The following is a 24,618-nucleotide window of genomic DNA, read 5'->3' as shown; positions in this document are numbered from 1 at the left end:
CGTCTTATCCCTGAATCAGGAAACAAGCCTTCTTTATGCTCTGTTTATCCTTGTTATGTTTATGTTTTGTAATAATTCCATCTCCTTTCTGTGTCTGTTAAAGCGTAGAGCTATTTTTGAGTGCGGGCTCATAAACCGAGTCCTGGATACATCGTACAGTTTAATGTGTCTAATAAAATGTCTCTCCCGGATATCTGGGAAAACAGCCATATGACAGGCAGCCGAACAATATGGGAAGAGGAGACAAGAAATCACTGTGATAGAGACGGAGAGAGCCACTTAAACGCACTTAATGTGATAGAAAGCATCCCGGTTAGCAGAGTGTGAGCTCATTGCCCTAGAGGGACAGCCGGCTATGATGTCTGTAAATCTAGGACCTGCGCTGTGATTTTTAAAAGCAGTTTGAAGTCTTAATATTAGATTTGAACTTTAGGCTATTTACTAACATGTGATTTATGGCGCCTTCAAAAGTCTATAATAAAACAGCCAAGAGGCTAAAACAAACTGCATATTGGCTGAAATGGCTGTATACTCATGGTTTCAACCCCCAAATTTGTAGTCAATAGTCACGTGACCAGGAGTCATTATTTGATGTCTCCCTTTCCCCCTCCCCCCTTCTGCCAGCTTTATGTTGATTCATCTATATTTTAAATGCAGCCTGGTCAGTGGTGGTGGGATGAGATAGCTTGCGTGGTTAATGCACCAACTGTAGATTCTACCGTATTAATGAAACCACTCGGCCTTTCATCCTACCAAGATTGATGGCCATTGAGTATGTAGCGTAATGTATCCGAAAAGTTCCAAGCAGATTATTTCAAAATCTAAAGTGAATAACATTAGTTTCAACTGTTTTTTTTTTTTTTTACAATTGTCTAATTTACCTTGCTAAAGACAGGTGCAAACATCACGCTTTGAGCGATATAAATCATTTAGGTTGACAAGTTAACAGTGTATAGGTTTAAACTAATTGAAATAGTTTTACAGTTAATGTAAGATACTTTTGTTCTACCCATTGTTAGACCAGTGTTGGATATTTTTCTTAAATATGCAGAGATATACGACAACTATTTCAGCACCAGTTAAAACAACTCTCTTGCATTTGGTCAAACCATGTGGCAATATTGTTCCAAGTCCATTTACTGTGATAAGATAACCGATATTATATCAATATTTTAACTGGGAACATTTAAACTATACAGAATGATTGACTCTGCACGGAAGGTTTGTAAAGGCCTTTGTAAAGACCTGCACGTTTCTGTTTAGACAGATATTCTACCACTGTTTCAACTAAATCCTAAACTATACTTTTGAACATATACCTTGAATCAGCCTGTGAAGTTTTAATGATTAGTAAGTGGATAGACAAGAACCTCTTGTGATCTGTTCAGTAACAGGATTGTACAAAGGATAATTGGTCATACTCTAAGATTTGAAGAAACAAGATCTCATTTATTATTGATTACAATAAGAACAATAAAACTAAATATGGGATGTTGTGCCCACAGAGGGTATTTTGTCAAATACAGTAAATATATATAAATCTTTATAAAAGGCCTTCAACAACATTGCGACCGGTAACTGGAGAAATTGATTTTATTCTATAATTCTTGTTTCGCTTATAAATTTGATTGTTACTCTACTGCGAGGTCCTGTTCTGATAGACAGGCAGACAGATAGACAGAGAGACAGACAAAAATGCAGGCAGACATACAGTAAGATAGATTGATCGGCAGACAGAAATCCACGCATATAGCCACGCAGACAGACAAGCAGACATGCAGGCAGGACAGACAGATAGGCACTCAGACTTTTAGGAAGACAGTCACACACGCAAACAAACAGACAGACAAGCAGGCAGTTAGACAGGATGGCAGACACTCAGACAGACAAACAGACAGCTAAAGCCAACATGGAAGTTCGCTGAGGAACGTCTTCAGTTTAGTCACTAGATTAACAGCTTCTGGACAGACTGCAGAAAAGAGAGTATGCTATTTTTATAGCTCTCTTTAATCACATAAAAATAAATAAAACCATCCTCATAGAAAATCCAGCTGGCAAGCACCATAAACCTGCCATGGAGGTTGTGGTATACGCGTCACATCTTATATTGTTTCCAAGTTGCCGAGTCCTCGCCTTGTCCTCCGTGTCCTTTCAATGCTCAGGAAGCGATTCCATCTGACATTTGCTGTTTTTGCCGCTGACTCAGTGATCACCCCAAGGGAACTTCCAGATGGGAAGGGACAGGACATGATTTATAAAGTTTGGCAGAGACCTCACGATGCGAGCAGTGGGATTACAGGCACAGCCACGCATCGTGCTCAGTGCAGCAACAGTTAATCTACTCAGAGCCTCCATAACCCCCAAATTCTTCCAAAACCCAAGGCAGAGATCGGTGAACAGGACATACGTGATTTAATTGGCTACTGGAATTTTACAGACTTGGGATTAGCATGTTTTGCTTGAGATTTTTATACCTAATTTATTCCTAGTGATTTCATAAAACACTGTTTTTGTTAGAGTAATCCTTGCGGTTAAAAAATAATAAATCTAAAACTTACCTCTGTTTTTGCTGCTGGATCCTCCTTTCTGGGGGGGAACAGATGTCAGACAGGGCAGACTGAGGGGAGAACGAAGGCAACAAGTGGGGCGGGGACATTAGCCTCTCAAAACCCTTGTTCTGACCTGGAAAATGATGCCCCAATGACGCTACAAGAGGTGGAGTTACACCTTCGGCATCAAGGGGTTAAAATCTGTATGTGCAGCAATTCATAGCAAAGTGCTGCACAGACTCAAGGCACCATAACAACTTCAAATCGCTGAAGTTGTGCTGTTTGGAGTAATTCTTTAGCCTTATAAGTACCTGACAAAGAAACATGGTATTTGTTCGTTTTTTCCAGAGGTTGCACAGGGCAAGATTTGCCACCAGGCCACCGAGGCCATGGTCTCACTGCAGCAGGCAGAAGAGGAGCAGCATGGTCATTGGGGATATCAAAGATTTCCCTCACCAGTCAGCCGATTCTCATGCCTTGGCCGCAGGCCATGACTGGCCATAGAGCTTGCTGGACAAATGCTCGGTGGACCAATGGCCTTTATGTGGACGTGGCTTCAAGCTGTAGAGTGAAGTGGAAGCAGGTGATGGAGGAACCGCACTTTAAGCTGCAGGCCTGGTAGATTATTGCCTATGTCCTCTCCCTCTGTTATTGCAATAGAGTGAGAGGCTTCCAACAATTAATGGACTGCCACTGCCTCAAAATGTGTAAAATGAACTTGTGACGGAGCTTACGTACTCCAACCGAGTACCTCCACCAAGTCCACTTCCTCGCTGCTACAGGAGACCCCAGTCGCTGAAGGTTGGGCCTCTTAGGAACTCTTCCTCCCGATCATGCTGCAGCTCTCTCCTTCCAGACAGGTATCACCCCCTCTGCCTATTCCTCTGCAGCTCTCCTTCTAGTTAGGTATCCACATCTCTGCCTGTAATGTGATTAGCTTCTGCCATTATAAAGGCACTTGTGGCTCTCAGACGTAGCTCTCTTTTTAACTTGTCCCAGGTTACAGGGATCAAGCAGCTAGCCAACAGTTCCATAGAATCTGTTACTGGGATCCCTGAACTAATCCACACAGGGGACACAGTTCGAAAGAGGAACTTACATGCAATGTTTTATTCTTTTAGAACTAGGGCTAGCCTTTGCCACCTAGTCCTTAAGCATATGGTGAAACGTATAAAAATATAAACATACATAACATGAAGAACATGCAAGATAATAATGCCTCAAGTATATAACAAAATTTCAACTGTCCTAACTATGGGAAAACATATATATATATATATATATATATACATAGATACAACTAGTCAGTTTTTGCAATATCCTAATTTGCATATGGTAATTATGACAACAATGCATTTTTTGGTTTCCAGCAACAGAGGGCAATGGAGAGCCTGACAGAATTCCCTTTTAAAACAAGGATTACCAAACCTTGCAAACCCAAACCAGGGGAAAGCAGTCCAAATGGCCCCTGTGTAACTACCTCCCCAAAACAGAACCCCATTTCGGGCCAGAGCCCATAGTTTGGTGGGAAGGAGGCTGACCTGCAGTCCTTTCCAAGTACCGATGGAGGATTCCATTATAGGACTCAAGTCTGAGACCATGTAGTAATTCCTGGAAGCAACACAGTGTCACCAGGACCACACGGGAGTGAGACTGCATAGCAGGCAGGAAACTGTTATTATTCTTTTTACAGGGAGTTGTAATACTATAGAGGGTGTAACGGAATGCAGTAGTATAGTCCACGATCTCCGTTGGTATCTTAGGTAATCCACAGTCAGAGTTAGAAAGCACGGCAATATTCCCAATCCTCCCAATAACCGGACGAAACACAGTTTGGGAGTCAACTAACTTGCTTTATTCACAGACTTCCATATTTATGCAGTTCCCCTTGCAAGGGGTTTCCTTACAGATGTTACAGGGGATTTCTCCCATCAGGCAATATGATTATCCCAACAGGCATTGCTGCACGAGAGGGATACTCCCACTAAAATGGACGATTAAGTGGATTATCCCCTCGTGCAGCAAAACAGGCAATTCACACAGAAATCCATATTTTATACAATTTTACTCGCTTTTATACGAATGACCGTTCGGTAGATAGCTGGGGTCGGCGGGCACATTTAGTGAGAATACCGCTCCGATCCCAGCTAAACTAACCGAACGCCGCACCAAATACATTTAACCATCGAGTTCGGTTTGAAACTACCGAACATCGATGGGGAACAGAATGTGGTGAACGCGGAACTCCCGAACGCTCTGGAAGTCCAGCGGTGTTCGGATCATTGAGTAGCCATTTTCAGTTCCAGGCTCTCGACGACCGAACACCGCTGCAGAGACAAAGGATCCAAGATGGCCGACCGCCGCATGGTCGGTAGCCGAACGACGGCCACCTAGGAGAGCCTTTAATTACCGATTGCAACATTGTTGCAATCGGTTAATTAGTGCCACACGACTTGTGAGTGTGTGGTCTACCTGGGGAGCCCGTATTCATTTGGCGAACGGCCCGGATAGCCGTGTTTCGTCGAACGAAAGGTTTGCATGCTGGTAGCGTACGGCGGCCAGCATGCGAACGGCCATAATACATTACATACACAGTTCAAGATATACAGTACACATTCAGCCTACGGACAACCTTTAGTAACTATAGTCCAGAAGTGGCTAGGTTTGCCACAGAGGGCATTGGGGAGTAACATTGGGCAGGAGAGGACAGCTGACAGCTTCTATCTTAACATGTATTGCCCCTGTGCCAGCACAGTATAAGGGTTGCGGTGCTTAGAACTGTAATCATTACAGGAAACCATAAACTATGTCTCTGTGAGTGTATGCCTGTATGTGTGTCTGTTTATATGTGTGTGTGTATGTATGTGTGTATGCTTATATGTTAGTGTATGTGTGAGTGTGTGCCTGTATGTGTGTGTATGTATGTGTGTCTGATTATGTGTGTGTATGTGTGAGTGTATGCCTGTATGTGTGTCTGTTTTATATGTGAGTATATGCCTGTATGTGTGTGTATGTATGTGTGTCTGTTTATAGTGTGTATATGTGTGAGTTCATGAATGACTGAAAGTCGGTCTGCAAGTTTGTGTGTTTGGATTTGTAGTAACACTACACATAGTAACAGGCACTACTTATAGATAACAGACATTCTCACCATGTATCTTACAGTCTGTATTTCTCTCTTCCTCTATGTCTCTCCTCCCTCGCTCTCTCTCTGTCTCTCTCCCTTGCTCTCTCTGTCTCCCTCCCTCGCTCTCTCTCTGTCTCCCTCCCTTGCTCTCTCTCTGTCTCCCTCCCTTGCTCTCTCTCTGTCGCTCCCTCCCTCGCTCTCTCTCTGTCTCTCCCTCCCTCCCTCACTCTCTCTCCCTCGCTCTCTGTCTCTCCCCCTCCCTCGCTCTCTCTCTGTCTCTCTACCTCACTCTCTGTCTCTCTCCCTCCCTTGCTCTCTCTCTCGCTGTCTCTCTCCCTCCCTCGCTCTCTCTGTCTCTCTCCCTCCCTCGCTCTCTTGATGTCTCCCTCCCTCGCTCTCTCGATGTCTCTCTCCCTCCCTTGCTCTCTCTCTGTCTCCCTCCCTCGCTCTCTCTCTGTCTCCCTCCCTCGCTCTGTCTCTCTCTCTCCCCCACTCTCTCTCTGTCTCTCTCCCTCCCTTGCTCTCTCTCTGTCTCTCTCCCTCCCTTGCTCTCTCTCTCTGCATCTCTCTCTCCCTCCCTTTCTCGCTGTCTCTCTCCCCCTCTATCTGTCTCTCTCCCTCCCTCGCTCTCTCGCTCTCTCTGTCTCTCTCCCTCCCTCCCTCGCTCTCTCTCTGTCTCTCTCCATCCCTCTCTCTCCGTCTCTCTCCCTCCCTCTCGCTCTCTCTCTGTCTCTCTCCCTCCCTCGCTCTCTCTGTCTCTCTCCCTCCCTCGCTCTCTCTGCCTCTCTCTCTCCCTCGCTCTCTCTCTGTCTCTCTCCCTCCCTCTCTCTCTCTCCCTCCCTCTCTCTCTCTCCCTCCCTCTCTCTCTCTCTCTCTCCGTCTCTCCCTCTCTCTCTCTCTCTCTCTCCCTCCCTCGCTCTCTCGGTAATGTTGTTGTGTATAAAGTGGTGACTGTTGTGTTTGTTTTATCTGGATTCCGTAGATAATTCTCTAATGGACGGATGAGACCAAAAGGATGACTGGCTGGACTATCCGATTACTCAGTTTGCTGGTATTGCTGTTCTTGGTGATGTCTTCAAAAGGTAATCTAAAATTGCACTGACATATTGACCACACAAAGACACAATCAGCATTTGTTTAAAACAAGAAAACACGTTAAAGGCACACTCCAAGCACCATAACCACTTCAGCCTTCTACCGAGAATATAGTGCCAGCAATGCCCACCAGTAAGTATTCAAACAGTTTGACTATGGTTTGATAACTAACCAAATGCCTACAGTGGGATCCAGATTGCTCTACAGATCAAGGCAGGACCATTCAGGGTCCCCGTCATTGGCTGAGAATGTCAACGAGCACAGTCCTAAATCAGCTAAATAATGATAAGATCAGCTGCAGCACAGGTGGCTCGGGACCAGGTAAATTGTCAAACTGTACTAAACTGACCCACCTGGCACCATAACCACTACAGGTAATGGATTCAACGCATCTGTATAGGAAGCATTTGATTGGAGGAGAGCAGCAATAATGATCGCACACAAGCTCTATGTACCCATTATTTCAACTGAGACTCATTTTGGCCAAATATTTTTAAATTGTCCTTCAAATTCTCTATTCTAGAATGTTCCAGTTAAGTAAATAAACCCAATTACTCTAACACATTATAAGGACTTATAAATAACCCCTCCCAACCCCCCCCCCCCCCCCCACATTGTGTTTAATTATCTGTCAGAAACGACACCATTTTCCTAACTAATGCATTTACAGAGGACACAATACGATATGTATTGGTTTTATATAAACGGCTCCTGTGAAATAATGGCATGTTGCAATAAAAACGTGATCAATAAGTGAATTGATCCTGGCGCAGTGTTATTATCCACAGCCACAAAATGTGGGGCAGGCCCAGTATGTAGATTAAGGTCTTACTTAGTCATCATGAAGAAAGCGCTTTCACTTTTCTTGAACTGGGCGTGTAATTTGCTACAGTGTAATTCAAATAAAATAAATGGTCGCCTTTCTTTCTGCTCACATTAATTCAGCAGCTCTTGTCTGCCAGGCGTCACGTATTTCCCATTTGGGTATATTACAAGCACAGTAGATAAAAAACAAAGTGTCTTGTCTGAGATTTTCAGAAACAAGGTATTTTCAAAGCCCTGCGTTCCAAAACCACTAGGAAAATGGTGTTCTGTTTGTACTATTTTCTTAAAGAGAAAAAGGCAAAAAAAACGGCTTTTCATTTTCCTTTCTCTGATAGTTGCGTGTAACGTTTTCAGTCCTGCATGTTTCAGTCTTTGTACGGATTGACACTACGGTGTGATTTAGCCATCATAGAAAGGACGGGTCGTAAATAAACTAAATGGTGCCACACATGTAGGCATCGCAGCTCAATACTTTGTTTAAAGTCAGTAATGTCCAACATTTTCTTAAAGCTGTAGTAATGAATCTGCCATTGTAAATATTATTACTGCACGCTGCATTAGTTTCTAAAGCACTGCCATTTTGTCTCCCTACCCTTTACTGTGGCCACGGCTCACATGGTGTTCACCAAGGTTCATGAGCTACCTCGTCTTGTTCAATACCTGGACAATATCCTGATATACATGGCCTCTTACAACCTGCCATTTTAGCATTCCGTATCAGAGGCCGTGTACGACCCTGGTAGATGCACTGACAATCTATTAAATCTTCCACTTGATCTATTTGTTCCTTCCAGCGGCCGATGGCCAGGATTCTTCAGAATTTACCTCTCTGGTGCTTCTAGTCTCCTCCGTCATCATCTCAAGTATTATTATTTTTATGCCAATAGGCCTTTTAGGAAGTTTTTTTCCTTCTTTCGTCATTTTTCTGAGCCCAATTGGGGTCACAAGACTCCAACCACCATTCTCTTGTCGAATTGGCTCATGTTCATGGCCTGGAAGGCTAATCCCTTGACCAACAAGCTTCTCTCGGGTGGTGGCTATTTCATGATCCTTTAGCCATGAGGCTTCCATGGTTCTAATCCCGATGTTATCATTTTGATGTTATTGTGTCCAGATGTAGCTTTTGTCTGGAAGACACTCTGTATAGTTGTTCACTACCCTCCCTATGTTTTGATGTGGGCTCATGTCAACAAGGCTTGGTTCTCACTGGAGTCAAACTTACAGTTTTCGATAATTGAGCTGCTATACGTATTATTATTATTATTATTGCCATTTATATAGGGCCAACAGATTCCGTAGCACTTTACAATATTATCCTTAATACTAGTGCATAAAGTCAAACATCTTTGTAACCCTCTTCTGGTTTGAACCGTCCGGACAGCACAGATTGGTAGCAGATATGTGACATTACGACTGATACACAGTATGTAAATAGCTTCCTACTTGATGCAATCATCAAGTTCACAGCCTACTTTGATCTATTTCTGAAGATACGATTCCTCTTTAAGATCCCAAACGTGAACATATTATCCCAATACATTCGCTTCCTGTAAAGTCACCATTTCTGCTTCCGTAAATAAATTGCCAATTTTCCTTATTATTTATTATAATGACCTTGCTGCTGTATTCGCCTCGGATGGCAGCTGCTAAATGACAGAAGAGATAGCTACCTCGTATAAAACATTTATGTATCGTACTTAATGGGTTATAAAGATAAATCTGTAAATCTTTACAGAAAATACCATTTGTTGCAACAGCGAGCCACTTGTCTTTGTAATTGCCCTGATACACTTTGTAAGAGGAGATTGGAATTCAAACATCACAGATACATCACATCTCAGCTCTTAATGAGTTTGTATCCACAATGCGGAGGGCACCATTCAGACCAATATCTGCCCTCTTTGGAGCTGGGGGCAGAATCAACAAAAGGTTATTCACTAAACTCTGACTGTCTCAGAAATGTCATTTCCCAGTCTCTACTTAAAGGACAGCTGTCATAAAATGACTTGCAATCTACATTTAATAAAGTGACACTCTGGGCACCATAACCACTAACACTCAGTGTACAGTTCAATGCAGTGGCTGTGATGCAAAGAGACTAGGCTGCTTTTACTTACCACATATTTATTTTATGTATATGTGTGTGTGTGTGCGTTTGTGTGTTTGTTTGTATGTCTGTGTTTGTGTGTGTGTTTGTATGTGTTTGTGTGTTTGTTTGTATGTCTGTGTTTGTGTGTGTGTTTGTATGTGTTTGTGTGTTTGTTTGTTTGTATGTTTGTTTGTATGTCTGTGTTTGTATGTGTGTGTGTGTGTTTGTATGTCTGTGTGTGTTTGTATAAACACCCCTTTCTCTTCCTTCCCTCCCTCTCCATTACATATCTCACAACATTTCACAAGAACAAAGAAAGGACACTGTCATTTTAGGGGTGGATGAGGTGTGGCCAGGGACGGGACTGTTCTGAGTGTGAGTGTGTGTGTGTGGCCAGGGGCAGTGCTGTTCTGAGTGTGAATGGGTTGTGGCCAGGGATGGGGCTGGTTTGAGAAAATGTAGGTGATTTACTAATAACAATGTATACAATTAAATGTAATTTAGAACAAGAACAATGTATCTTATTGACACAGACTGATTTCCAAACACATTTATTGCAGTTTAAAGACACATTACTGGGAGTATTATTGCTGTGGGGCTCTGTTATACACTCAGACACATTACTGGGAGTATTATTACTGTGGAGCTCTGTTATACACTCAGACACATTACTGGGAGTAGTATTGCTGTGGGGCTCTGTTATACACTCAGACACATTACTAGGAGTATTATTGCTGTGGAGCTCTGTTATACACTCAGACACATTACTAGGAGTATTATTGCTGTGGAGCTCTGTTATACACTCAGACACATTACTGGGAGTATTATTGCTGTGGAGCTCTGTTATACACTCAGACACATTACTGGGAGTATTATTGCTGTGGCGCTCTGTTATACATTCAGACACATTACTGGGAGTATTATTGCTGTGGAGCTCTGTTATACACTCAGACACATTACTGGGAGTATTATTACTGTGGAGCTCTGTTATACACTCAGACACATTACTGGGAGTATTACTGCTGTGGAGCTCTGTTATACACTCAGACACCTTACTGGGAGTATTATTGCTGTGGAGCTCTGTTATACACTCAGACACATTACTGGGAGTATTATTGCTGTGGAGTTCTGTTATACACTCAGACACATTACTGGGAGTATTATTGCTGTGGAGCTCTGTTATACACTCAGACACATTACTGGGAGTATTATTGCTGTGGAGCTCTGTTATACACTCAGACACATTACTGGGAGTATTATTGCTGTGGAGCTCTGTTATACACTCAGACACATTACTGGGAGTATTATTGCTGTGGCGCTCTGTTATACATTCAGACACATTACTGGGAGTATTATTGCTGTGGAGCTCTGTTATACACTCAGACACATTACTGGGAGTATTATTACTGTGGAGCTCTGTTATACACTCAGACACATTACTGGGAGTATTACTGCTGTGGAGCTCTGTTATACACTCAGACACCTTACTGGGAGTATTATTGCTGTGGAGCTCTGTTATACACTCAGACACATTACTGGGAGTATTATTGCTGTGGAGTTCTGTTATACACTCAGACACATTACTGGGAGTATTATTGCTGTGGAGCTCTGTTATACACTCAGACACATTACTGGGAGTATTATTGCTGTGGAGCTCTGTTATACACTCAGTCACATTACTGGGAGTATTATTGCTGTGGAGCTCTGTTATACACTCAGACTCATTACTGGGACTATTATTGCTGTGGAGCTCTGTTATACACCCAGACACATTACTGGGAGTATTATTGCTGTGGAGCTCTGTTATACACACAGACACATTACTGGGAGTATTATTACTGTGGAGCTCTGTTATACACTCAGACACATTACTGGGAGTATTATTGCTGTGGAGCTCTGTTATACACTCAGACACATTACTGGGAGTATTATTGCTGTGGAGCTCTGTTATACACTCAGACACATTACTGGGAGTATTATTGCTGTGGAGCTCTGTTATACACTCAGACACATTACTGGGAGTATTATTGCTGTGGAGCTCTGTTATACACCCAGACACATTACTGGGAGTATTATTGCTGTGGAGCTCTGTTATACACACAGACACATTACTGGGAGTATTATTACTGTGGAGCTCTGTTATACACTCAGACACATTACTGGGAGTATTACTGCTGTGGAGCTCTGTTATACACTCAGACACATTACTGGGAGTATTATTGCTGTGGAGCTCTGTTATACACACAGACACATTACTGGGAGTATTATTACTGTGGAGCTCTGTTATACACTCAGACACATTACTGGGAGTATTACTGCTGTGGAGCTCTGTTATACACTCAGACACATTACTGGGAGTATTATTGCTGTGGAGCTCTGTTATACACACAGACACATTACTGGGAGTATTATTGCTGTGGAGCTCTGTTATACACTCAGACACATTACTGGGAGTATTATTGCTGTGGAGCTCTGTTATACACTCAGACACATTACTGGGAGTATTATTGCTGTGGAGCTCTGTTATACACTCAGACACATTACTGGGAGTATTATTGCTGTGGAGCTCTGTTATACACAGACACATTACTGGGAGTATTATTGCTGTGAGCCCTGTTATACACTCAGACACATTACTGGGAGTATTATTACTGTGGAGCTCTGTTATACACTCAGACACATTACTGGGAGTATTACTGCTGTGGAGCTCTGTTATACACTCAGGCACATTACTGTGAGTATTATTGCTGTGGAGCTCTGCTATACACTCAGACACATTACTGGGAGTATTATTGCTGTGGGGCTCTGTTATACACTCAGACACATTACTGGGAGTATTATTGCTGTGGAGCTCTGTTATACACTCAGACACATTACTGGGAGTATTATTACTGTGGAGCTCTGTTATACACTCAGACACCTTACTGGGAGTATTATTGCTGTGGAGCTCTGTTATACACTCAGACACCTTACTGGGAGTATTATTGCTGTGGAGCTCTGTTATACACTCAGACACATTACTGGGAGTATTATTGCTGTGGAGCTCTGTTATACACTCAGACACATTACTGGGAGTATTATTGCTGTGGAGCTCTGTTATACACTGACACATTACTGGGAGTATTATTGCTGTGGAGCTCTGTTATACACACAGACACATTACTGGGAGTATTATTACTGTGGAGCTCTGTTATACACTCAGACACATTACTGGGAGTATTACTGCTGTGGAGCTCTGCTATACACTCAGACACATTACTGGGAGTATTATTGCTGTGGAGCTCTGTTATACACACAGACACATTACTGGGAGTATTATTACTGTGGAGCTCTGTTATACACTCAGACACATTACTGGGAGTATTACTGCTGTGGAGCTCTGTTATACACTCAGACACATTACTGGGAGTATTATTGCTGTGGAGCTCTGTTATACACACAGACACATTACTGGGAGTATTATTGCTGTGGAGCTCTGTTATACACTCAGACACATTACTGGGAGTATTATTGCTGTGGAGCTCTGTTATACACTCAGACACATTACTGGGAGTATTATTGCTGTGGAGCTCTGTTATACACTCAGACACATTACTGGGAGTATTATTGCTGTGGAGCTCTGTTATACACAGACACATTACTGGGAGTATTATTGCTGTGAGCCCTGTTATACACTCAGACACATTACTGGGAGTATTATTACTGTGGAGCTCTGTTATACACTCAGACACATTACTGGGAGTATTACTGCTGTGGAGCTCTGTTATACACTCAGGCACATTACTGGGAGTATTATTGCTGTGGAGCTCTGCTATACACTCAGACACATTACTGGGAGTATTATTGCTGTGGGGCTCTGTTATACACTCAGACACATTACTGGGAGTATTATTGCTGTGGAGCTCTGTTATACACTCAGACACATTACTGGGAGTATTATTACTGTGGAGCTCTGTTATACACTCAGACACCTTACTGGGAGTATTATTGCTGTGGAGCTCTGTTATACACTCAGACACCTTACTGGGAGTATTATTGCTGTGGAGCTCTGTTATACACTCAGACACATTACTGGGAGTATTATTGCTGTGGAGCTCTGTTATACACTCAGACACATTACTGGGAGTATTATTGCTGTGGAGCTCTGTTATACACAGACACATTACTGGGAGTATTATTGCTGTGGAGCTCTGTTATACACAGACACATTACTGGGAGTATTATTGCTGTGGAGCTCTGTTATACACTCAGACACATTATTGGGAGTATTATTGCTGTGGAGCTCTGTTATACACTCAGACACATTACTGGGAGTATTATTGCTGTGGAGCTCTGTTATACACTCAGACACATTACTGGGAGTATTATTGCTGTGGGGCTCTGTTATACACTCAGACACATTACTGGGAGCATTATTGCTGTGGAGCTCTGTTATACACTCAGACACATTACTGGGAGTATTATTGCTGTGGAGCTCTGTTATGCACTCAGACACATTACTGGGAGTATTATTGCTGTGGAGCTCTGTTATACACTCAGACACATTACTGGGAGTATTATTGCTGTGGAGCTCTGTTATACACTCAGACACATTACTGGGAGTATTATTGCTGTGGAGCTCTGTTATACACTCAGACACATTACTGGGAGTATTATTGCTGTGGGGCTCTGTTATACACTCAGACACATTACTGGGAGTATTATTACTGTGGGGCTCTGTTATACACACAGACACATTACTGGGAGTATTATTGCTGTGGAGCTCTGTTATACACTCAGACACATTACTGGTAGTATTATTACTGTGGAGCTCTGTTATACACCCAGACACATTACTGGGAGTATTATTGCTGTGGAGCTCTGTTATACACTCAGACACATTACTGGGAGTATTATTGCTGTGGAGCCCTGTTATACACTCAGACACATTACTGGGAGTATTATTACTGTGGGGCTCAGTTATACACTCAGACACATTACTGGGAGTATTATCACTGTGGAGCTCTGTTATACACTCAGACACATTACTGGGAGTATTATTGCTGTGGAGCTCTGTTATACACTCAGACACATTACTGGGAGTATTATTGCTGTGGAGCCCTGTTATACACTCAGACACATTACTGGGAGTATTATTACTGTGGGGCTCAGTTATACACTCAGACACATTACTGGGAGTATTATCACTGTGGAGCTCTGTTATACACTCAGACACATTACTGGGAGTATTATTGCTGTGGAGCTCTGTTATACACTCAGACACATTACTGGGAGTATTATTGCTGTGGAGCTCTGTTATACGCTTAGACACATTACTGGGAGTATTATTGCTGTGGGGCTCTGTTATACACTCAGACACATTACTGGGAGTATTATTGCTGTGGAGCTCTGTTATACACTCAGGCACATTACTGGGAGTATTATTGCTGTGGAGCTCTGTTATACACTCAGACACATTACTGGGAGTATTATTACTGTGGAGCTCTGTTATACACTCAGACACATTACTGGGAGTATTATTGCTGTGGAGCTCTGTTATACACTCAGACACATTACTGGGAGTATTATTGCTGTGGAGCTCTGTTATACACTCAGACACATTACTGGGAGTATTATTGCTGTGGAGCTCTGTTATACACTCAGACACATTACTGGGAGTATTATTGCTGTGGAGCTCTGTTATACGCTTAGACACATTACTGGGAGTATTATTGCTGTGGAGCTCTGTTATACACTCAGACACATTACTGGGAGTATTATTGCTGTGGAGCTCTGTTATACACTCAGACACATTACTGGGAGTATTATTGCTGTGGAGCTCTGTTATTCACTCAGACACATTACTGGGAGTATTATTGCTGTGGAGCTCTGTTATACACTCAGACACATTACTGGGAGTATTATTGCTGTGGAGCTCTGTTATACACTCAGACACATTACTGGGAGTATTATTGCTGTGGAGCTCTGTTATACACTCAGACACATTACTGGGAGTATTATTGCTGTGGAGCTCTGTTATACACTCAGACACATTACTGGGAGTATTATTGCTGTGGGGCTCTGTTATACACTCAGACACATTACTGGGAGTATTATTGCTGTGGGGCTCTGTTATACACTCAGACACATTACTGGGAGTATTATAGCTGTGGAGCTCTGTTATACACTCAGACACATTACTGGGAGTATTATTGCTGTGGAGCTCTGTTATACACTCAGACACATTACTGGGAGTATTATTGCTGTGGGGCTCTGTTATACACTCAGACACATTACTGGGAGTATTATTGCTGTGGAGCTCTGTTACACACTCACACATTACTGGGAGTATTATTACTGTGGAGCTCTGTTATACACTCAGACACATTACTGGGAGTATTATTACTGTGGAGCTCTGTTATACACTCAGACACATTACTGGGAGTATTATTGCTGTGGGGCTCTGTTATACATTCAGACACATTACTGGGAGTATTATTGCTGTGGAGCTCTGTTATACACTCAGACACATTACTGGGAGTATTATCACTGTGGAGCTCTGCTATACACTCAGACACATTACTGGGAGTATTATTGCTGTGGAGCTCTGTTATACACTCAGACACATTACTGGGAGTATTATTGCTGTGGGGCTCTGTTATACACTCAGACACATTACTGGGAGTATTATTGCTGTGGAGCTCTGTTATACACTCAGACACATTACTGGGAGTATTATCACTGTGGAGCTCTGTTATACACTCAGACACATTACTGGGAGTATTATTGCTGTGGAGCTCTGTTATACACTCAGACACATTACTGGGAGTATTATTGCTGTGGAGCTCTGTTATACACTCAGACACATTACTGGGAGTATTATTGCTGTGGAGCTCTGTTATACACTCAGACACATTACTGGGAGTATTATTGCTGTGGAGCTCTGTTATTCACTCAGACACATTACTGGGAGTATTATTGCTGTGGAGCTCTGTTATACACTCAGACACATTACTGGGAGTATTATTGCTGTGGAGCTCTGTTATACACTCAGACACATTACTGGGAGTATTATTGCTGTGGAGCTCTGTTATACACTCAGACACATTACTGGGAGTATTATTGCTGTGGGGCTCTGTTATACACTCAGACACATTACTGGGAGTATTATTGCTGTGGGGCTCTGTTATACACTCAGACACATTACTGGGAGTATTATAGCTGTGGAGCTCTGTTATACACTCAGACACATTACTGGGAGTATTATTGCTGTGGAGCTCTGTTATACACTCAGACACATTACTGGGAGTATTATTGCTGTGGGGCTCTGTTATACACTCAGACACATTACTGGGAGTATTATTGCTGTGGAGCTCTGTTACACACTCACACATTACTGGGAGTATTATTACTGTGGAGCTCTGTTATACACTCAGACACATTACTGGGAGTATTATTACTGTGGAGCTCTGTTATACACTCAGACACATTACTGGGAGTATTATTGCTGTGGGGCTCTGTTATACACTCAGACACATTACTGGGAGTATTATTGCTGTGGAGCTCTGTTATACACTCAGACACATTACTGGGAGTATTATCACTGTGGAGCTCTGCTATACACTCAGACACATTACTGGGAGTATTATTGCTGTGGAGCTCTGTTATACACTCAGACACATTACTGGGAGTATTGTTGCTGTGGGGCTCTGTTATACACTCAGACACATTACTGGGAGTATTATTGCTGTGGAGCTCTGTTATACACTCAGACACATTACTGGGAGTATTATCACTGTGGAGCTCTGTTATACACTCAGACACATTACTGGGAGTATTATTGCTGTGGGGCTCTGTTATACACTCAGACACATTACTGGGAGTATTATTGCTGTGGGGCTCTGTTATACACTCAGACACATTACTAGGAGTATTATTGCTGTGGAGCTCTGTTATACACTCAGACACATTACTGGGAGTATTATTTCTGTGGAGCTCTGTTATACACTCAGACACATTACTGGGAGTATTATTGCTGTGGAGCTCTGTTATACACTCAGACACATTACTGGGAGTATTATTGCTGTGGAGCTGTTATACACTCAGACACATTACTGGGAGTATTATTGCTGTGGAGCTCTGTTATACACTCAGACACACCAACAATACGGAGCTCCTAGAAAAGAAGGACATTGGGAAAGAATAGCGGGACAAAGGGATTTGGTCAGAAATAAGAGACTGCATCTCCTAAATAGGGACACTGGGGAGGTATGCCATTACATATCCCTTCACATGTTAAACACCCTCTTCCTGACGTTCCTTTCACAGGCGTGCTCTATGGATGTGCCAGTTGTGGCTTTTTCACCTGGTGTGAAATGATGACAATTTCTAATGCTTGTTAAATAAAACCACTTTTTTTTCACAGCCTCTTCTGCCCATTATCGGGTTTGCGAGCCGTACACTGACCACAAAGGCCGGTACCATTTTGGTTTCCACTGTCCGCGTCTGTCTGATAATAAATCCTACATCCTGTGCTGCTACCACAATAACTCCATGTTTAAATACTGCTGTAACGAGACCGCGTTCCAGAACGTCATGCAGATGAACCTCACCATGGGTTCCGATGGATATATGCATAAGTAAGTGATTATTGTGATATAATAAGTAACGGTGTGTAACATTAAGGGTACCACATGGCCACTGGTCACAATGGAAACAGACTGTCAGTGGGAATGGTGTTTGAAAAACATGGGGCAATAAAATCTAAAGATATTTAGTCTGTATTAAGTTTGTTATTTGTGGCAACAATGAAAATGGCAAACATAATAGAGCTGCCATAAATACAGAGAATTAAAATGGGCAAGGAAAATACCGATCACGTCAAATAACGAGTTAAAACAACGTGTCGGGGTATATTATCAGATTGAGATCAGCTAACGTGCTAAAACAATTCTATGATATGTGTATATTTGGGGAGTTAGGAAATTGACTAATAACTGAGTTGGAAATTAATGACAGTGCTAAATGTGAAAATGATTTTTTTATAAAAATATATTATTACACACACCCTAAATATTTCTAATAAGATCAATGGCAGTTGCATGCTGTATGGGCCCCCAGGCAAGTGTAACGGAGAGCCCCCCACTTAGCGGATTGAAAGCCCATTACTACTACCCATATCTAATGTGAATGTGGGATTCGAATACATAATATTCTACACTCCATCTGCCTTTTATAATAACACAACATAAGGATCGAACGATGTGCACTAAAACTGGATGGCCCTCAGCAGACACTCCTCCTGCCAATACTTGCCCCCACATGTCCCAGTTTAGGGCCCTTTGCCTGCCATCTCATTGGGGGGGTGGCATCCTACTTCTGGGGAGGAAAATGCAGCAGGTCCTAAGCTACTCAGCACTGTACCAGGTAATTCCAGGTACGTTTAGGGGATTTTTATAACTTCAGTATGGCTGGCCACCTTGATGGGGACAGGTCATTCACCCTTATCTGCCAGGCATGTCACCGATGACCCAACTTCGGTAAACTATGTGACCTGTTACAGTATAAGAGATGGCCTTGGGAATGGGATATTCTATAAGAAACCAATGTGTGAGACTTACTATAGACAACGATTCTGCAATTGTATTTTTATTTTCATCGAGAATTTGAAATCTTCCTCATTTAATCTTTTGGGATAAAAACTAGTGAAAACACTGAGTACCGGTCAGGAGTCAACACTCTCCAGCTGTTTGATGGGATTTAGATCCAGTCCTGGATTAAAATGCTTGAAATATCACTTTATAGTAAAATAATAGAATAGAATGTTCCCACAGATGCTGTTTGTATAAATCTCTATGAATATCCCTGGCTGAATTGATTCTGAGGGAGATTTCCTGACTGTCAGAGACCAAAGGAAAGACTCCTAGAAACAGCTGTTATTCAGTTAAAGCATGTTTTATAGAAAAACAATATTTTTATTATAAGATCACAGGGGAGGTTTAACCCCTTGAACTCATACGATTATAGCCCTGTTTGAGTGCAGGTTAAGTAGTTAGTGATCCCACCATTTAGACTAGCTTTACTCAAGTGTAGAGTTTCGATGGATATATACAAAACCTTCCGACTCACGCACCTTTTAAAATTTGGACTTTAAGTATTCCCAGTAGGTTTATTTCATTGAATCAGTGTTGTGAGTGAGTGAATGATTGCGTGAGTGAGTGAATTATTGTGTGAGTAAATGATTGAGTGAGTGAATGATTGCGTGAGTGAGTGAATGATTGCGTGAGTGAGTGAATGATTGCATGAGTGAGTGAGTGAATTATTGAGTGAGTGAGTGAGTGATAGCAGGGTGGAATTATTAGATCCATAGTCCTTGGGGACTGGTTTGGGAAACACTGTATTCTATATTTGTCAAATTACAGAAATTCCTTTCACTGGTGATCTCAAATATTAAAACGTTATCTCTGCTATAATGAAAGACCTGCTGTTTGTGGCAGATTGTGTGTTTTTAGCCAGCTTGTGTTTGCCGTCACAGCATGGGGAGGGGGAGTATTTTGGGAAGGTAACTCAAATTTCGAGCAGGATTCTCTAAGCAGGGTAACAGTTTACTCTCAGCTTACTGAATATCAACTCTTCCACTGAAGTCTATTCAACAATCATAGTAACAATAACAGTAATAGCAAACCCTTTATATGGGGTTACATTTTGGCTTCAAATCCAGGCTTTTGTTCAAAAACAAAGTAATGAAAAAAATAAAAAGAAGAGTTTTATTTGACCAAACTCAATTGGCCAGACGTCTTTTTACTCCTTGACATTTATTTCCTGATATTCTGTTGGTTAAAATATGTAAGAAATCACAATACAAAATAAAAGATTTTCCTGAACAAGTTTAAAGGACCCATAAACAGCTTTTAAATGTGCATAAAATGGCTCGATAGTACCTAGTGGGTTAAAATGCTTTTCGAATAGCTCCCAGCCCCGGATGGAGACGCACGCAGCCAGGGTGCTGTGTACGGATTACGCCTGCTTCAGACACAGTAACAGGCATTTCATAAAAGCAGATTTCCATTTAAATTCCCGAATCCAATTAATACCATTTATAAATAAATCCATAATCCGTCCATTAGTACATTACCATGGCAACGATGCTAAGCCCAAATAACGTCATGCCACATCCCCTCCCTATTAGAACAAGCCTAACTGCGTATTACGTTTCCCTTTTCCTATTATTATTATTTATTTTTTCATTTTGTATCAGAAAGCGATCTAGCCGCTTCCCCAAGAGTTTGTGTTTTGGAAACGGAGAACGAGACCCTGAAGCTGTGCAGCTGGACGGCAAATCATTTTTTAAGCAGTGGCAGATATGTCGGGGGTCCCTGGGATGGAGTATTTTTTCTGCTAGGGGACTGTGCAAACTTGATATATTAGTGCCTGATTTTTCAATTTGTTCTGCTACTATTGCAATTTTACACCACCGTCGCTGCCTGTTTCATTTTTGCCTCCAGCACACCCATCCAGGGTCCTGCGTCAGACACGTGCGTTATGGGAGACCCCAACTGACCCATCTTACTTCCTAGTAATACAGCTGCTTCTATGCTGTTCTTGGTACTGATACAAAACATGCACCTTTGTGATATCATGGCAGACACTGCTCCGAATATTACCAATAGGCAGCTGCCTAACATCTAACTGGAAAATCCAACCCGTACACATCATATACACAGATATAGCCACTCAGTGATAAAACAAAAGTACTTATCTTGTGTTATTACATCCTCCTTTCTTCATTACCCCTTTCTCTCTTTCTGTTTGCCTTCATCTACAGGAGTATATTAAACAAAGCATAAACTACGTTATGCCATTTTAACGTGTCTATAGCGTTGTGTTTGCTGTGACAAAGCCTCGCAGAGCCTCAATTAAATCTCTATAAGAAACAGATGTTATTTACCAGAAGCAGATGGGGATCCCACGGGCGCAGTGATTAATAAATTGTTGTACAATGTATTTATTGAATAGAACACTGTTTGTTTTATCTGTACTTTTTTTAACTGGCAGTTCCTCACTGAATAAGATCATTTTAATAAATGACTGTTTCTACAAGTCCCGGATAGCACGCAGAAAAACAAAAATCGAAAACGTGTTCGATGCGCTATAAATCTAGTTTTATTAGACATTTGCATAGACAAATTGGCAATTTAGATCAGCCCGTACTACGAGCAGAATAATACACTTCGTAATTATAACCAGCTGCCTTGGCTTTTGAACCCCCCCCCCCCAACACATATTTCATTTTGTTGTTTTGTGTATTATCTTATAAATCATGTTTTTATTCTCAAGACATTTTAATTGAATTTATAAACCTATTATTAGCTGTATGAAAGAGCAATTGAAAACACAATGACAATAGCTTGTGTTTTGTACCCCTTGCTCAAAAAAGTTAACATCGGTGAAGATCTAAATATAATAAGCAGTTCAAATCTGTATATTGAACCAGTACGAGGAGATGAGCCAACATCCAGGGGATGGTTTCTATGTGTCAGTATGGTGGACGGACTAATATACAATCAGGACTGAGGGGCAGTGCCAATGGACATCTAGGCAAACATACTCCTTAGGAATGTATGGTGGAAGAATCGGGTGGGAGCAGTGAGAGGGTTAAAGGTGTTAATCTAAATTGGGAAGGAGGTGGTGAACTGGCCTAGAGATATAGGGCATTGGTTATTTAGCTGTGTCAAGTTGGGATATGTTTAGGGACTTAGACATTAATTCTCTGGAGTTGCGGGGACTCCAAAAAAGAAATCCCCGCACCAGGGCCCTTTGTTTATTCATTCCGATGCTGGGTGGGACGACTGAACTGGGTTAGGGCGAGTGGCTTCTGATAATATCAGATTCCTCAATTGGGGAATTAATTGTAACTTGAGCACATTACAATAAAAGCCACAGAGGAAATGGACATGTAACGGGAAGGCATAACGAGAGTGTCAGTCCCATTGAAGTCCTTCTCTATTTCCATTGCTGTGAAAATGCTTATACTAGGGGATATATATATTAGCATCTATTGATTTGGTTGTGTCACAGGGGTATTCAATATTCACAAAAGTGAGAATTCAAAGGGAATTCCAAATTTAAGGTAAAAAATAGTCTAACCGGGAAAAAAATCAGCTATGGTTCCATTTCGGCTACTTTGGCCTTCGATGTGAAATTTACTTTGAATTGTTAATTTAGTAAATAGCCCTGTAACAGTTAACTTTTGGGTTGTTGGAGGCTAGTCTTTGTTTTCAATAAAGCATCTTGGGTATTCTTGCCCCCGAATAGTCGTGTTGTCTCTGTTATATGGTTTCCTCTGCGCTCTCACGTCATGTGGAAGTCCATAGGAAGGTTTGTACGTTTTGTTCATCTATAGCATTATGGTAAGAAGAAGAAATAACACTATTCTGGTTTTGTTGTTTATGGTGTGTACGTTAAAAGTAAAACTACTTCGAGATTTGTAGGGGGAAAATGGATGGTTTTTTTGCAATGATCAATTTTTGGAAATAGAATTTCCCTTTAATTATGGAGACGTTTTGGCCTTTGTATAAAAGCTGAAGTTCTATTTAACTTGAAACGTAAGTAAAAGGAACTAAAGTAAAAAAATAAATAAAATAACTCTGGAGACTCCGGTACCTCATTAAAACACTTATTGCCTCATTTAACAGCAAGGGGTCCTTAAATGATCAGCCTGCTCACAAAACACTTGTAGAATCACATATCCAGCTGTGGGTATTTACTACGGGCATGGTTCAGTAAAAACCTCCTAAGGCATCTGCCACTTGTCACTTGTCACTTGTTTGATAAGGTTACAATGGATTGAACTGTAGACAGATAAAAAGACCCCTATTATAGAACTGGTCGATTTCTTATCCAAGCTTTTACTATAGAGACCAACAGTTTCATCTGAGACAAGAACATGGGGTCAGCTCCGTATTTTCTCAAAAATTGCTGATAATGGTGCCTGTCACAACAAGGGTGCATAATTCATGGTTGCACTATAGAATATTGCTATTTAACGGGCCACTAAAGTGCCAGGAAAACATACTCGTTTTCCTGGCACTATAGTGCCTGGAGGGTGCCCCCACCCTCAGGGACCCCCTCCCGCCAGGCTCTGTGATGAGGAAAGGGTTAAAACTTACCTTTATTCCAGCGCTGGGCGGGGAGCTCTCCTCCTCCTCTCCTTTTCCGATCCTCCCTTTCGGCTGAATGCGCATGCGCGGCAGGAGCTGCGTGCGCATTCAGCCGGTCTCATAGGAAAGCATTATGAATGCTTTCCTATGGACGCTTGCGTGCTCTCACTGTGATTTTCACAGTGAGAATCACGCAAGCGCCTCTAGTGGCTGTCAGTGAGACAGCCACTAGAGGATTTGGGGGAAGGCTTAATCTATTAATAAACATAGCAGTTTCTCTGAAACTATTATGTTTATAAAAAAAAGGGTTAATCCTAGCTGGACCTGGCACCCAGACCACTTCATTAAGCTGAAGTGGTCTGGGTGCCTAGAGTGGTCCTTTAATGTAATTTGTGTAGTCCATACATGGAATGTCTACTTGGTGGAGGTGGTAGGACCAGTTTGATTGCAGACGATAGATTTCAAAAGAGGTGAAATTAAATTATATAGAAATGTGATCGATGTCAGCAAGGTGTGAAATGTTACACATGAGTTGCCTCTAAGTCTAGCTTCAATGTAAACTAACTTGATAAACTGTCATTTATTGCCGACAGCAATAAAAAGACCATGGTCTTCCAGTGTCCTATCCAAAAGAAACATTGATCATAACTCACAGATGAGAAATCATGCCTCCTTTTGTGCCTATTTAGACTGGGCAAAGCCCAAACTACAAAAAGAGTATATACATGGTTAGTATAGCTAAAGCTGTTTGGAAGGAATTGTGAAGTCCATTGTATTAGGTCATAAGTAGGAAGT

The 24,618-nt window shown here is 41.9% G+C and overlaps 1 protein-coding gene across 3 annotated transcripts in view; it reads left to right on the top strand.

Moving 5' to 3' along the window:
• The window catches only part of SHISAL1 (shisa like 1), a 102,697-nt gene that overhangs the window by 57,669 nt on the left and 20,410 nt on the right, over nucleotides 1-24,618 (top strand). For 2 of the 3 annotated variants that reach the window (XM_063446723.1, XM_063446722.1), the window contains exons 2-3: nucleotides 6,659-6,758; nucleotides 18,090-18,303. In XM_063446723.1, the coding sequence (XP_063302793.1) occupies nucleotides 6,692-6,758; nucleotides 18,090-18,303 (281 nt within the window). In that variant the 5' untranslated portion in view covers nucleotides 6,659-6,691. The remainder of the gene's footprint in view (nucleotides 1-6,658; nucleotides 6,759-18,089; nucleotides 18,304-24,618) is intronic. The other variant, XM_063446724.1, reaches the window with a different exon arrangement.

Source organism: Pelobates fuscus, chromosome 3, assembly GCF_036172605.1.
Source record: "Pelobates fuscus isolate aPelFus1 chromosome 3, aPelFus1.pri, whole genome shotgun sequence".
Classification (NCBI taxonomy): domain Eukaryota; kingdom Metazoa; phylum Chordata; class Amphibia; order Anura; family Pelobatidae; genus Pelobates; species Pelobates fuscus.
This window is presented reverse-complemented; position numbering and strand designations above follow the sequence as displayed.